This window comes from Camelus ferus, chromosome 2 (assembly GCF_009834535.1).
Source record: "Camelus ferus isolate YT-003-E chromosome 2, BCGSAC_Cfer_1.0, whole genome shotgun sequence".
NCBI lineage: Eukaryota > Metazoa > Chordata > Mammalia > Artiodactyla > Camelidae > Camelus > Camelus ferus.
Genome location: NC_045697.1, coordinates 106,261,923 through 106,274,631, shown reverse-complemented (window position 1 = coordinate 106,274,631; position 12,709 = coordinate 106,261,923). Strand labels below are relative to the sequence as shown.

At 33.4% G+C, this 12,709-nt stretch overlaps 1 protein-coding gene across 1 annotated transcript in view; it reads left to right on the top strand.

The window, feature by feature from the left end:
• IQCM (IQ motif containing M) overlaps positions 1 to 12,709 on the top strand; it is a 228,162-nt gene that overhangs the window by 145,370 nt on the left and 70,083 nt on the right. Inside the window, exons 5-6 of the mRNA XM_032464780.1 lie at positions 1,502 to 1,646; positions 10,828 to 10,878. Coding sequence (XP_032320671.1) covers positions 1,502 to 1,646; positions 10,828 to 10,878 — 196 coding nt within the window. The remainder of the gene's footprint in view (positions 1 to 1,501; positions 1,647 to 10,827; positions 10,879 to 12,709) is intronic.

The window sequence follows — 12,709 nt, the reverse complement described above, 5'->3', positions numbered from 1 at the left end:
ATTTAAAACAAAACAAAACAACAAGAGTCTACTGGACAAAAGGCAGATTAAAAATACACATTATAAACTTTTATTGAATATTGAAAGACATTAGCAAACATTCAGAATCTGCCTGATTCTGATGGAATTCAGATGGAGGGATAAAGGAGAAGAGGGAAGTAGTGAAATTGTGCTAATTTATTTTTTCATTCAGGCAAAATAAGAAATATTATTTCATTGATAATATCAATAAATTAAGAAATATAGACTGAAACATTACATTTTAAAATTTCAGAGAAGAACCACGAAATTAAGCAAAGACAAAGAAAAATAAAATGACAGAAACAACCTTTAAAGAATCATACAAAACAGAAAATAAATGTCAAGAGCAAGAACACTCATAAGTGTTATAAAAAATAAATATACTAGGGAATAAACCAAAACAAAAATTTACAGAATGTGTGAAAAATATAAAATGCAAGTAAATTAAGAGGAATATAGTGTGTAGTTAAAAGTGTGGGTTCTGGAGTGTCCTTGTTTTGATTTCAGAACCAATTCTGCAACTTACTAACTATAGGACCTTGGGAAAGTTATTTAAAGATTTTATGCTTCAGTTTTTTTTTTTTCTTACTTGTATAATGGTATGCAAAACACATGAAAGGAAAGCTGACTCAGAGGAAAATTCATAAACTTAACTACATTCCTAGCAAAATGAAAATAGATAATTTAAATCTTTAATTTAAGAAGTCAAGGAGGGAAAATAAATCTAAGGAATTAAAAAAGATGAGTAGAGAAATTAATGAGCTAGAAAATGTAAAATGTAAAAATAATTAAATTGATAAATAAAATGGAACTGGCTATTTAGAAAAGAAAACAAGCCTGCAATAGATGAATTTTTTATACTTTAATTTTTAAAAGTCTACTGTAGTAGAATGTAGAAAATGCATACGCAGAAAAAATATAGTCACAGATGAAAAGTAAACTGATAAAATTTGCGCATATGCTGAAAAGGGTTAATTTCTTTAATATTCAGGTTCTAGAAATCAGGAAGTAAAACGTGAAAAAAATTCAGTGGAAAATAGGTAAAAGACATACATATACTATTTTCAAAAGAAAACACAAGTATTTGAGCTCTCAGAGTGGATAGCTTAGGCAAGAATCATCCATTACAGAATAATGCCTTACCAGATTTTTTTTTTCTGGCTAAGTGGGCTACATATTATAGAAATCTGGATACCAACCTAGGAAGCTTCTATAAAAGTTTATTATTGAAACCTCTACTCTACAGGAAGTATGAGTATGTGATGACAGAGCAACTCAACATTGAAACTCTCTGAACTTTAGGGAAATTATCCCACTCTATAATGCATGTATTTAACCAGCCTAGCTTAGAAACATAAATAAATACATCCGTAATCTAAGAAACTGGGTGAGATTGATGAAATGAAAGGTGCAAAATTAGATTAAATTTACATAGGAAAAGTATATATGGAGTTCAGCTGACCATACTACTGTTTTATAGGCTTTGTATCATGGACCAGATTTGAGAGCAGTTATAAACAAGTATTGCAGACTAATCTACCGTGTTAAATATCGACTTGGTCTTTGGAGGACAAGACAAATTATAAACCTTGCAGAGCTAGAGGAATGGATGGACAGAAAAAAATGTAAGTGATGCTGTCATTTCTGGTTTGATTTTAGGTTTGGAATTAATTTAACCACTGGAAATTTATATATAATTTACAAATAATTACCTATGGACACCAAAAGTAGACCAGATTTTTCTTGCTGAATCTCGTTGCATCTTAAGCTGACATATTTTTTATTTTGATTAATTTATAAAAGATCTTGTGCTTATAAGCAACAGAAAAATCATTCTGGCTGACCAAAGCAAAAAAAAAAAAAAAAAAAAAAGAAAGAAATTTAAAGGAAAGATAGAAGAAAGATAGCTAAAGAATCAGATTTCCATTAGAACATGAACCAGAGCTGCTCCAGAGATCTAGAGAGCAAAAAATAAGGGGCAATCTCTGTTTACTTCTGAGTGCTAGATAAACTGATATCACTATATATATCACTTTGTTATTAAGCTTTAAATTTAAATTCTGAGAGAGCACCTGATTGGTTTAGGTTGAGTTATGTGTCCAGCACTTTGCCATGGGAGGACAGAATTTGCTTGAGAGTTGCAGAGAAGCTATATCCATTAAGGGGATGGGTAGCTTCCTGAAGGAAAACTGCATATTGATAATAAAAGAATATTAATGGACACTCAACCGACTAAACAACAGATATCCATTACATGTTGCTTATTAGTGTTGAAATTCTATGCACAGAACAAGTTTCCTAATTTGTATCTTAACTTTCAGAGATCTTGATTTTTATTATATTCAATGAATTTAGTATTGCTTAAGATTAGGATGGCTATTACAGCCAGTTATTTTATGAAAAAATAAGTAAAGGATTCTGGTTTCTGCTTCCACATGTAAGGAGCTTGGAAGTCACTACTCCATCTTAACAGTAAAAAGCTAAACAGACTAAAAAATCAGCAGCTCTTCTTGACTCTATAAGAGAGGGAAGAACACAGGACAAAATGCTGCTGTCAAGATTGGAGACATAGGCATGCAAATACAGGGAAATACAGGTTACCAGAGCAGAGACTCAGGAGCAGGAACTGATGGGAGAACGGTCCTGGGGTAGGAAAAATGAACTGTAAATGATGAATTGCTGGAGGCTCAATGTGGACAACTCTGAGAGTTAAACATTCAAAGGGGACCAGGTCATAGTGGGGCCTCCATAATACTGTGATATTGACAACCAGGAGCTCAACCAGATTCCCACAATAAATATGAGAAAATGAACCATTTTGAAATATGCCAGAGCACTCCATTCTTAACAAGGCTTGCCTTCAGGAGAAAGTGATTAACCAGAGCTTAACCTGCTAGGTATTATCAGAGCCTAATGAACCTGGGAAAGAGAAAAACTCAACTCCAGTCCACTCTGACCAACTTCTCCCACCCAAGAGGAGAGAAAAAACCAAAAATGCTTGTGAAGTTCACAGTTCAGAGACATAAGCTCACTAAGAGACTAAGACTTAATCATAAGGCTTTAGAACACTTTCTCTCCCCCAACACCTTATCACCATATTACTAAAGGCTTTTTTATACCAGTTCCTTTTACCTAGTATATCATGTCTGGCTGTCAAGGAAAAATTACAATGTATTCAAAAACACAGTTTATAAAGACAAAGCAAACATCAGAACAGACATGGCAGTGATGTTGGAATTATCAGACTGAGGATTTAAAACAACTATGATTGCTATGCTAATTGTGGATAAAATAGACAGCATACAAGAACAAATGGACAATGTACGCAGAGAGATGGAAACCCTAAGAAAGAACCAAAAAGAAATGCTAATGATAAAAAAACACTGTAACAGAAATGAAGAATGCCTTTGATGGGCTTATTAGTAGATTGGACATGGCTGAGGAAAGATTCTCTGAGTTAGAAAATATATCAATGGAATTCTTGAACACTGAAAATCAAAGAGAGAAAAGACTAAAAAAAAAAAAAAGAAAAAAAAGAACAAAACGTCCAAGGATGGTAGGGCAATTACAGAAGGAGTAACTTACGTATAATGGGAATACCAGAGGGAGAAGAAAGAGAGAAAGGAGCAGAAGAAATATTTATAACAATAATGACTGAGAATTTCCCCCAAATTAACATCAGACACCAAAGCAAAGATCTAGGAAGTCTAGAGAACACCAAGCAGAATAAATTCCAAAAAACTACACCTAGGCATATAATCAAATTACAGAAAATTAAAGATAAAAAAATTCTGAAAAAAACACCTTGCTCGTAGAGAAAAAAAAAATAAGAATTACATTTGACTTATCCAAAGCTGTACAGGAATGAAGAATGGCATGAAATAGTTAAAGTATTGAGAAACAGACCACCAACCTGTAATTCTGTACCTTGCAAAAATTATCCTTCAAAAGTGAAGGCTTTCTCAGACAAATAGAAATTGAAGCAATTTGTTGCCGGTAGATCTGCCTTGCAAAAAACTGCTAAAGGAAGTTTTTTAGAGAGAGTATTTTAAAGTAAATAATATAGGTCAGAAACTCAGACTATATGAAGTAAAGAAAAGCACAGAAGACATAAAATATAAGAGAAGAAATAAGAATAAATAAAATATTTATTTTTCTTATTGCTAAGTGATTTACAGATAACAATTTATTCAAAATAATACCAACAATATGCTCAATTATAATATACATATATAGCTTATGTATAATTATATATGCTAATATATGTATGCTTATAAATAAGTGAAGTAATGACAACAATTACACAAGGGATGAGAGGTAGAAATTAGGATTATTTTGTTATTGTAAAGTATTTGCATTACCCATGAAGTAAGATAGTGTTATTTGAAAGTGGATTTAGATTAGCTGTAAACATGTACTGTGAACTCTAAGGCAAGTATTTAAAAAAAAATTATAATAGATATGCTATGAAATAAGTGAAAATTAAATCATATAAAATGCTCAAGTAAAACTACAAAAAGCAGAAAAAAAATAGAAGATAAAAACAAAAACAAAGAACAAGGGTAACAACCAAGAACACTATTGGATATTGTAGATATGAATCCAGCTGTATCAGTAATCACTTTGAATGTTAAATGATATAAAGGCACCAATTAAAAGATAGACATTGTCAGAGTAGATCAAAAGACACAATCCAATTATATGTTGTCTACATGAAAACCATTTTAAATATAAAGACATACCTAGATTAAAATTAAATGGATGGAGAAAAATGCATCATGTTAATACTAATCAAATGAAAGCAAGAGTATCTGTATTAATTTCAGACAGAGCAGACTTCAAATTAAGGAAAATTATCAAGGATGAAGAAGTGCATTACATAATGATAAAGGGGTCATTCTCCAAGAAGACATTAGCAGTTCTAGTTGTGTATGTGCCTAACATAGCATCAAACTATGTGAAGCAAAAACTGATGGACCTGCAAGGAGAAACAGATGAATCCACTATCACAGTTGGAGACTTCAGTGCTCCACTATAAGAAATAGACAGGTCAAGGAAGCAGAGTAGTACACATAGTTGACCTCAACAGTATCATCAGTCAACTGGATATAACTGACCTCTCTAAATTTCTTTATCCAACAGCAGTAGAATACATATTTTTCTTAATGTCACAAGCAACATTTACCAAGATAGGCCATACTCTGAGCCATAAATACACCTTAACAAATTTAAAATATTGGACACCATACAATGTCTACTCTAAAACCACAGTGAAGTTAAACAGGAAATCAGTAACAGAAAGATAACTGGAAAATGCCAAAATACATAGGGGTTAAACAACAGATTTCTAAATAACACGTGAGTCACAGAAGACATCTAAAGAGAAACTGAAAACATTTTGAACTAAATGAAAATGAATATACAACTTATCAAAATTTGTGGGATGCAGAAAAAGCAGTGTTTAGAGGGAAATTTATAGCACTGAATGTATATATTAGAAAGGAAGAAAGATAGATCTAAAATCAATAATCTAAGTTTTCACTTGAAGAAACTTGATAAAGAAGAAAAAGTTAATCCAAAATAAGTGAAAAGAAAGAATAAGAATTAGAGCAGAAATCGATGAAATTGAAAACAGGAAATCAATAGAGAAAAATCAATGAGTCCAACATGTGGTCTTTTGAAAAGATCAATAAAATTGATAAGCCTTAGCCAAACTGACTAAGAAGAAAAGAGAGAGGGCACAAATTATTAATATCAGAAATGAAAACGGGGACATTGCTAAAGATCCTATGGATATTAAAATGATGATAAACACATCTATGCACAACTTTTTATGCTCACATATTTGTTAACTTAGATACAATGGACCAATTCCTTGAAAGACAGAATCTTCTAAAACTCTCTCAAGAAGAAATAGACAATGTGAATCGGTCTATATCTATTAATAAAATTGAATCCAAAATTAATAACCTTCCAAAATAGAAAGCACCGGGCCCAGATGGGTTCACTGGTGAATTCTATCAAACATTAAGGAAGAAATTATACAAATTTTCTACCATCTTTTTCCAATGTATAGATACAGAGGGAATACTTCTTAACTCATTCTATGTGGCTATCATTACCTTAATTCCAAAATTAAGTGAAGACAATATAGGAAAACTACAAACCAGTATCTCTCATGAATATCAAAACAAAAATACTCTATAAAATAGTAGCAAATTGAATCCTAAAAAACATAAAAAGAGTTGTATGCCATAACCAAGTGGGATTTATCCCAGGTTTGCAAGGCTGTTTCAGTTTTCAAAAATCAATTAATATAAGCTATCACATCAATAGGCTAAAAATGAAAAATCATATGTTCATATCACTAAGTGCAGAAAAAGCAATTGACAAAATCCAACACCCGTTCATAATAAAACTCTCAGTAAACAAGAAATAGAGAGGTACTTTCACAACTCGAGGAAGATTATCTTAAAAAACCTGCTGCTAGCATCATACTTAATTGTGAGTAACCTGAAGCTTTTTCTCTAAGATCAGATACAAGGCAAGGATATCCTGTCACCACTCCTTTTCAACATCATGCTGGAAATTCTTGCTAACACAGTAAAGGAAGAAGAGGAAATAAAGGCATACAGATTGGGAAGGAAGAAATAAAATTATCTTTGTTTGCAGATTACATGATTGTCCATGTAGAAAATCTGAAAGAATTGACAGAAAACTGTTGGGACATAATAAGCTATTTATATCAAGGTTGCAGGATACAAAGATAATATATAAATGTTAATTGATTTCCTATATACCAAGGATGAACAAGTGGACTTTGAAATTAAAAACACACTAACATTTACATTAGCCCCCCCAATATAAAATACTCATGTATGAAGGTATCAGAATATGTACATGATCTCTATGTGAAAAATTATGAGACCTTGATTAGCAAAATCAAAGAACTAAATAAATGGATAGATATTATGTGTTGATGGATAGGAAGACTCATTATTGTAAAGATGTCAGTTCTTCCTACTTGATGTATAGATTTAATGCAATCCCATTCAAAATTTAGCAAGTTATTTTGTGGATATCAACAAAATGATTCTAAAGTTTATATGAAGAGGCAAAAGACCAGAATAGCCAACACAATACTGAAAAAGAACAACAGAGTTGGAGTACTGATGCTACCTGACTTCAAGACTTACTATAAAGCTACAATTATTAAGACAGTGTAGTATTGGCAAAAGAATATACAAATACGTCGTGGAACAAAATAGGGAGTTCAGAAACAGACCCCTGTAAATATAGTCAACCGGTCTTTGACAAAGGAGCCAAGGCAATGCAATAGGGCAAAGATAGTCTTTTTAACAAATGGTGCTAGAACAGTTGGGCATTCACATGTAAAACAATTAACTTAAACACAGACTTTATACATTTCACAAAAATTAACTCAACATGAATCACAGAATAAGTGTAAACGCAAAACTATCAAACTTCTAGAAGGTAACGTAGGAGAAAACCTAGATGATGCCTTTTTAGATACAACACCAGACAGGATTCATTAAAGAAATAATTAATAACCTAGACTACAGTAAAATTTTAAAGCTTTTGCTCTGTGAAAGACAATATCAAGAGAATAAGAAGACAAGCCACATACTGAGAGAAAATATTTTCAGAAGACATATCTGATAAAGGACTGTTATCCAAAATATACAAGGAACTCTTAACACTCAACAGTAAGAAAACAGACAACTTGATTAAAATATGGGCCAAAGATCTCGACACTCACCAAAGATGATAGATCACAAGTAAGTGTAGGGAATGATGCTCCATGTCATTTGTTGTCAGGGAAATGCAAATTAAAACAACAAAGAGATACCGCTACACACCTATTTGGATGGCCAAAATCCAGAGCACCAACAACACCAAACACTGGCGACAATGTGGAGCCATACGAACTATCATTCATTGTTGAGGGAATGCCAAATGATGGCCATTTTGAAAGACAGTTTGGTGGATTCTTACAAAACTAAACATACTCTTACTATACAATCCACCAATCATGCTTGTTGGTATTTACTCACATGAGATTTATACCCAAACAAAACCTGCATATGATATCTATAGCAGCTTTTAGTTAATTGCCAAGGCTTGAATGCAATCAAAATATCCTTTAATAGATGAATTGATAAATAAACTGTGGTAAATCCAGACAATGAAATATTATTTAACTCTAAGAATAAATGAGCTTTGAAGCCATAAAAAGACATGGAGGAAACTTAAATGCATATTATTAAGTGGAAAAAGCCAATCTGAAAAGGCTTTATACTTTATGATTCCAGCTATCTAACATTCTGGAAAAGGCAAAACTGTGGAGAAAATAAAAATTCAGTGATTGCCAGGGGTGGGATGAGGTGGGTGGGAAGGATGAATTGGCATGCACAGAGAGGAGTTTTAGGACAGTAAAACTATTTCATACAATACTGCAATGATGGATAAATGTTATTATGTATTTGTCTAGACTCATAGAATGTACAACACCAAGAGTGAACTGTAAGGTGAACTATTGCCTTTAGTGATTATGATGTGTCAATATAGGTTTATCCTTGGTAGCAAATGCATTACCCTGGAGAGTGATACTGATAATGGGGTTGTGGGGTGGCTATGCTTGAGTGTGGTGAGGAGATATATGGGAAATTTCTGGTACCTCCTTCTCAATTTCGTTTTAAATTTAAAACTATTCATAAATTTTCTTTAAAGCAACAACAACAAAATGATGCAAATAAATTAATTTGATTGAAATCAGTCATTTATTGCCTTGTAATACCAAAGTGCTACATTTTTTGGTACTTTCAGCTAGCTATAAAATGTTTACTTTGCAGTGGACTGTACGTTCCATGAAGTCAAGAACTGTGTCTGTTATGATCATTAATATGCACCTGCTATTAGCAAAAGCCTGGTCTATCAGAAGGGCTCAAAAGTATTTTTTGAAAGGACAGTTTTTATTAAGTTTATTAGTTATTCTAAAATATGTTGCAGAGTATATACAAATAACCAGAATTCTTTGAGTTAGAATGCCTCTTTTTCTGTAGCTAGTGCTTGAGGAAGGAAGAAGTCAGAGAGAGAGAGATTCTATATAAGTCATGGAACTCAATCAGTTCACCCTGTCCAACAGCCTGATTTCCAGAGGAAAAAGAAGAAGGAGCAAAGTGTTTGGGAGATGAAAAGACTAGAAGAAGAAGGGAGAAAGAGAAAACAAATGAGAGAGGCAGAGAAAGAGAAAACCCTTCTTTCATTAGGAAGCTGCTGGGACTCCTTTTACTTAAAAATCCTTTGAAAAGTGAGGGAGAGTACAACTATCTTATTTAGGAGTTAGTCCCAGGAAATACTGTTAGTAGAATGGAGAAGTGAGACAGGGAAGGGATGGGGGGGTAAAAGCAGATTACCACGTGGGCAACCTGAGCTTTATCCCTGTAGGGAGTAGTGTGGCCATCTTGCCTCAAGTGCTGGGTCTTTAGCCACCAGCTTCCCCAGTCAGTTGTTAAGGGCTGCTCCACTGGGAGCCTTAATTACCTGGCACTTCTGGCTGTGCTGGTGGACAGAGTGGAGTCCTGCAGCCAGAGGGAGCCCTTAGGCAATGAAATGCAGGTGCGGGCACTTGAAAGTCAGGTCAGCATGCACAGAAATGTAAGGCAATATGGAAGGGGACACCAATAGCAACTGCTCTAATTTGCTTATTTGAAAAGAGAAAAAGTCATAGGTATGCTAAATAAAAATTTATGTTTATTTTCTGCTGTGTTTCAGAATCTTGAATAGCTACTCATATTCAGGCCATCACTAAGTATTTCTTGAACTTGTTGATGTCTCATGACTGTCCACTTCCACTGAATGAGTGAATGAATGGATAGAAAATTGAAGTCCATTGGTTGATTGCCAGGATGATACTTTAACTTCTGTTTGAAACCACTCTGATGCCCTTTGTCATTGGGAGCCCATATTTCAGAACTAAACCTGTACTGAGGCAGACCCTGCCCTTTTGCCAATGCTGATTAACAATCAGCTTCATGGGGCTTATCCATATACTTCAGAATGGCGAGTAAATACCACCTTTTGGGAAAAAAATGTTTATGGATAGCTACACTCAAAACATATATGTCAATTCTTTTGGTCATTATCTAACCACTGTTTAATGCCAAGTATGGGAGATAGGTGAGGGAAGGCCCACCTGAATGGTTTTCTGGGGAAACCTTGAGCCAGGAGTGGCAAAGGACCTTGAACTAGGAATACATGAAGTCAATGAGCAAAATGCAGATATAGTAAGGGCGAAATCAGGAGAAGAATAAGTGATCCAAAATGGAATCACCAATTCAATTAGTTAGAATGTGAGTAGAAGTCAAAAAGAGATGAAAAAATTAGGGAAACTAAAAAAATGAATGCTGAAATGGGTCAACAGAACTCAGGCCCCCAGAAACCCTGACACTGAAGCCATGGCTTATGATGTGGTTGGAGCATTGATGGGTGCAGAGTCTATGGACAACTGTCATGTAAACCAGGCCGGAGGATGCCAGTGTTCTCTTTAGGGAAGCAAGTCCAAATTTCACTCCAGTGGAATGTGGGAGGGAGGAGCATGCCCACTTCCTTCTAACCTTCCCCAGGAGGCTGAGATAGTGCTGCTTTCATTGTGAGGCTTACCACCAGACATCAAAATAAAACCGGAGTTAAATCTTCTCCAAATTGAAATGACAATTTCAGGTGGGGTGTGTACTTGATGTATTACAAAGAAAATATTTTATTTTATCTTTTTTCTCCTTGTAGTCTATGAAACAATGTTTGCTAAAAGGGAAGACTGGCGAGGATTAGGAAGAAGTGAGCTCCTTAAATTCTTCAACAACTGTGGCCATTTCCCAACCCAGCAGCAAATTGATGAGGTTTGGGACCTGGTCCACAGAGGCGAGTGTTTTCTCATTTCTTTTCTTCTTTTGCTTTTGCCTTCCTTCTTTATTTCCTCCCTGTTTTCCTCCCTTGTTCTTTCCTTCCTTCCTTTTACTTTCAGTAAGCTTGTCTTATAAATCCCTTTTTTCAAATTTTTAAAACCCGATTTTAATATATATGAAAGAAGAGACTTAAAGAACAGGTTAAAAGAAGTGAATACAATAAAGTTATTTTAAGAGGGGTGGCGGAGATGATTTTTACGTTTTAAGTTCTTGATGTATTTTTCATACACTAAGTTTAGCCTGAATATATTTTAAATCATCATATTTAAAATACTGATGCTAAAATGATTTCTCCTGAATGGTTAGATTTGGTACTGAAGAACATAGTTAAGTTTAAATGTGTGAACATAAATTATTTCAATACAATAGATATTCAGTTTGAAAATTGATTATTTTCTGAACAATAAGTGAAAGGATAATATTGTAGTGTATGGGAATATGTAATAAATTAAATGGAGCAACGTTTCTCTCTTCTCTAAAAACTACTAAGTGGGTGGAAATTGTCACCAAAGTTATGGGAAATCTCAATGAATTTTCCTTAACCCAGTAAGATTCTTCTCAGCATTTCTTTTTATGTCCACACTGGTGCTGTGGCTTGCTGCTGTGTTTAGAGATGGTGGATGATGTATCCACAATTTAATTGAGAAGAAAAGGTAAACAAACAAAACAAAAGATTTCAGGACTTTTTTTTAATAGAGGAAAATGGCCCACATGCCGATAGGAAGGTATGATTAATGTCAGGGTGACAAGGTTGAGGCTTCATTATAGGTTGACGTTCTCATCCTTTGTTAGTTCTTAATGTAAACTGACCTAATTCTTTGCCTGTATATGGACTTTGCTTTGCCACTGCCAAATCACTAGTACTTAGACAGGTTTTCTAGACTCTCGATAAATATTTGTTCACAGACTAGAAAAGCATTCAAATCACTTTGTGCTTCAGTGGTCATGACTAGGTTGTTTGTTTAAGCAACTTTTTTTTGATGAAAAAAATTTAATATTTATTATATAAAATTTGGGAATATAGAAATATATAAAATTACTAATAAATAGCAATTATTAATATTTAATGTTTATTGTTCCCAGTTTTTTTCTGTGCATGTAACAATTTTATGAAAATTGAGGTTTTCTGTAGTTTGAAAATCTACTTTTTTTTTTTTTTGCTTAACAGTACTCATAAATTTCCAAGGCATAAATATCTTTTACAACATTATTTATGACTTAGTAATAATCTATCATAAGGGTGTTCTACAAAGTGTTTACTGTTGCACATTTAAGTTCTTTATTTTTCTTTATAATAAATAATAATAAAATTTTAAAAATTGAATGTGACAAAATAGAAATCACCTGAGATTTCAGAAACTTATACTGATTAGTGTTATTAATTTAAAATATAATTTTTTGTTCAAATTAATAGTTCATAGTAATATTTTCCTCCACTGATTATTCTGGAATATATCATAAAGGCTTAGGTTTAGAGCATGGCTCTAGAATTAGCTTGCCTGGGTTTAATTCCTGGCTCCTTCACTTAAGTAGCTGTGTCTTTGGACAAGATATTTATCTCTGCTATGCCTTATTTCACTCATCTATAAAAGGAAGGTAATACTGTCTAAGTCATTGCACTGTTATGAGATTTAAATGAAATAACTTGTGTAAAATATTTGGCCCATAGTAAGTGCTCAGTAAGTGTTTGCTGTTATTATTCT